General features: G+C 49.6%; 1 protein-coding gene across 1 annotated transcript in view; it reads left to right on the top strand.

The window, feature by feature from the left end:
• Positions 1–2: 2 nt before the first annotated feature.
• The window catches only part of ALDH2 (aldehyde dehydrogenase 2 family member), a gene marked incomplete at its 5' end in the record, with an annotated part of 27289 nt that continues 23552 nt past the window's right edge, over positions 3–3739 (top strand). Inside the window, one exon of the mRNA XM_025045508.1 lies at positions 3–107. Coding sequence (XP_024901276.1) covers positions 3–107 — 105 coding nt within the window. The remainder of the gene's footprint in view (positions 108–3739) is intronic.

Genomic DNA, 3739 nt, shown 5'->3' on the forward strand with positions numbered 1-3739 from the left:
TCGCTGCCGCCGCCCCCGGGCCCCGCCTGGGCCGCCGCCTCCTGTCCGGCGCCGCCACCCATGGGGTGCCGGCCCCCAACCAGCAGCCCGAGGTCTTCTACAATCAGGTGAGGCCGCCGGCTTGGCCCGGTTCCGCCGGCGCTTGGTTCTTTCCAGGGTACGGAGCCCGCTGGGTGCGAAGGCCCTGGGCCTCTCCGTGCCTCAGTTTACTCAGCTGGGGCTCGAGGGGTTTAGCTGCCGTTGGTATTTGCGCACATCTTCTCTTCCTCCCCTGCCAGCATTTCGGCCCCTTCGCCGCCTTTGGCAGACCCCATTCCATTATCCAGCTGCCACTTTGGTCATTTATGGGTTTTCGTCCGTCCGCGCGGCCGCGGCACCAGCTCTCGGGGTTCCATTCTCCCCCACATCGTCCTCGGCTTTCAGGCCTCTTAGTTGCCCCTGTGTCAGCGTAGCGCCTTCACCGTCACCCACCCAAAGGACGTCTTTGCAAGTCCCGCTTTGCAGGAGTTCCAGGCTTTTCTTTGGTAGTCTCTTTTACTCCTCGACTCGCGCCCGTGTCCGAGGCATCCCGAAAAGGAAAAACAAAGACAACAAAAGGCGTTCTCAGTTCCAAGTTCACCAGTTCGCTGAGGGCAAAAGGCGTTCTCAGTTCAAAGTTCACCACGCCGCTTCCACTGCTGGGAATTGGGAAAGGGTGGGGAACCTTCGCATCCCCCCAATCCCCCAGCGGTGCCGGCCTTCCCAGGAGCTGGGTCTCTCTGACCAAACCAAGGAGGGTCCGAGTCTTTCCAGGATAACCCTGATGCCCAGCGGCTGATTTCTTCTTCAGTCGAGACTTTGCAGTGTCCTCTCTTTCCATCTTTGGGTGTGGGTCAAGTACTGGAATTCGGAGAGGGAAGTGGTTATGAAAGTGTTTTGTTTGTGCAACAAGTATGGATGCTGCCTTTCTCTGAGCTTCATGTTCTTCTGTGAAGTGGGGAGCCGGGCTAGACGGCCATGCCCTTTGTCACACAGGATCTTATGCACTCCTGTGGGCGCTGAGAGAAATAACAGCTCCTAGTTCTGTGCAGGAACTTGGAACCGTTCTAAGCATTTACCTGTTTTGCTGTTTAATCCTTTACAGTAGCCTCGTGGGTACTGTGATTATCTACGTCCATTTTACAGATGAAGAGACTGAGTTACAGAGGTTTAGTGACCTGCCTAAAGACCGAAGTCAGTGACCAAGTTGTGGATCATATCTGGAGTCCCAGGAGGAAGCCCCTAAGCAGACCATTCCGTGGTGCTATGGATGCAACTCTGGGTCACTGCTGACAGGGTACTGGAGAAGGGGCCCCCAGGGGACGACTTTCAACAGTGCACCTGCTTGTCTGGCCCAGAGTTGGGCTGCAAATCTGCACACAGGTGATGGGTAAAGGCAGATCGATGTGATTTTAAAGAATGTTCCCATGGTCATTTTCAAGAGCAGAACAAAAGATAAAACCTGCTTTGTATAACACAAGCCAAAAGCGCAGTAACTGTTGTTCCCTCTGTAGGCTGCTTAATGAGGAGTTCATGCTTCACAGATTGGAACATCAAAAAGATCAAGCAGAAATATCCTCGAGGGAAAAGGGTTGACACCACCAGCCTTTGTGGCCACAGGATCTAATTAAGATCTTTCTCTTTGGTGCTCACATGGTGGTCTGAATGTACACACAGGCCTGTTCTCCAAATTGAGTCCTGGAATACAGGTTGCAATGTTAAGTTGTGGGAGCAGAGTGAATTCTTCCTACAGCTGTTTTTCTTTAGCAGATATTTGGAGATCATAAAAGTAACAAGTACTCATGATATAAAAATGCAGGGAGTACTGTAAAATTTCCCACATACCTGCTGCATGCCCTTCAAGAGCACTGTTAGCAGGTGGGTGTGTGATCTTGCAGACATTTTTCTGCATTGGTGAGTGGGTGTGTATGTGAGAGTGAGTGAGATCCTGGCACTTACTGTTCTGAAGCTTTGTCTCAATGAACAAAGTATCTGCATTATCTTTCTCAGCTGGTACTTTTCCCTCTTATTTATTCTTCCCAAGGATGGCAGAGCCTTCTACCATGCTAGGACCAACTCCTCTTCGAGCTCCTTTGACTGTTTCCAGTGTCCTTTTGTCGCACATCCTGCTGGCAAGAATGCCAAGGCTGTTGGCTGGGTTTTCACAAGAATGCCGCTGAGGACCCTTGGGGGGGTTTGGGCTTTGAGGGGATGTTGCACTTCAAGCTCGTTGTGTCTCACCTGACTGGGGGCGGGTAGGCACAGGCAGTAGGTCTTCTGCTTCCCACTTCTATCTCTCAACCCGAAAGAAGTCGAGCGGGGTGGTTTGGTCCACCTTCCTGCGGTTCTCTCACTTCTGCTTGGCCTGGGTGGGGCCACAGGGTGGGGTAAACTTGGTTGGATTAGGGAGATTTCAGGCACCGGGAGCTGATGATGGCCAGGCTTCCAGGAGACCAACATGTCTCATCCTGTGTGGGTTTCAGGGACATACTTCTGTTAAGGAAACTGATTTTCATTTTTCATTCTTTTCTTCTACCCTGGCTTAAGAGAGTCATTAACATCTGGAAAGACAACTCGGGGGAAAACTCAAGGGACTGGTTTCAGCAAAGGAATCCCTTTGTGTGGGATCTCTTTTTGTGTGGCTACTACTTTCGACTTCAGCATCACCAATTCATGCTGGCGGGTGTAATAATGAAGACGAGAATACTGTTAGATACCATTTTGCCTGAGACTCGCTAGTACCAGCTTAGGTGGGTTCGTTCATTCCACAGACATTTCCTCGGCATCCCCAGTTCCCATGAACCCAACAGACAGGAATCCCTGCCCGTGGAAAGCTTGTATCCTGCGAGGTAGCCAGATAAACAAATAAGCTGGCACGAAGCGAGCAGTGCTATAGAGGAAAATAAGGCAGGGAAGAGGGGGATGTGGAGGGTGGTGCAATTATTTGACTCCGCACCTCAGCACAGCCACATCTGTAGGGGAAAACCTTATCTCAATCATAGGGTTGCTGTGAGGGCGAAGTGGGGTCATCCTTGTGTAGCTCTTAGCGAGTGCCTGGCTCATGGCTGCCGGTGCCTCCATATTTATTGCAGCCTTACATTTAACAGCTGGGCTGACAGTGATATAATTCTCATTTTATGTGGGTGCCGTTGTAGCTGTAATTTGTTTCCTGTAGGGGTGACTTAGGTTGTGGTAAAGTTGATGGGAGTTTGGGGTGAATTAAATTTTTGTGTTTATTGCTGTTCTTGGCCTCTTGACCACAACATTCAGGAACTAAAGTGAGAACTGACAAACAAGAGAATTGAGAAAGGATCTCCCTACATAGAATATTCTGATTATAATAGTAGTGCCTCCTCAGGACAAAAAGCCAAGCATTGCAAAAGTCTGTGAGGTAGAAACTCGCTGGAAATGTACACAGGCAAGCACAGATGTTTGTTGTCACTAGTTTATATTAGTAAAAACCTAGGAAATAAGCCATCTTGCCTTCCCTGGGGAAATAGAGGAAAAACATATGTTACAGTTACAGGAAGGAGTAGTTTTACGCACGTAGTAGTTACAATGAATTAGCCGGAGCTGTATGAATGGCTCGAAAACATTTTGCAGGGGGAGGATAGGATATGAAACTAATTAAAACTACCCCAAACAAACTTTACACCGAAGGTAGATAAAAATGTCTCCATGTGAACTATATAAAAATGTCCTGGAAGTGAGGGTGGCGAGT

This window comes from Pteropus alecto, unplaced genomic scaffold (genome assembly GCF_000325575.1).
Source record: "Pteropus alecto unplaced genomic scaffold, ASM32557v1 scaffold213, whole genome shotgun sequence".
Taxonomy (NCBI): Eukaryota; Metazoa; Chordata; class Mammalia; order Chiroptera; family Pteropodidae; genus Pteropus; species Pteropus alecto.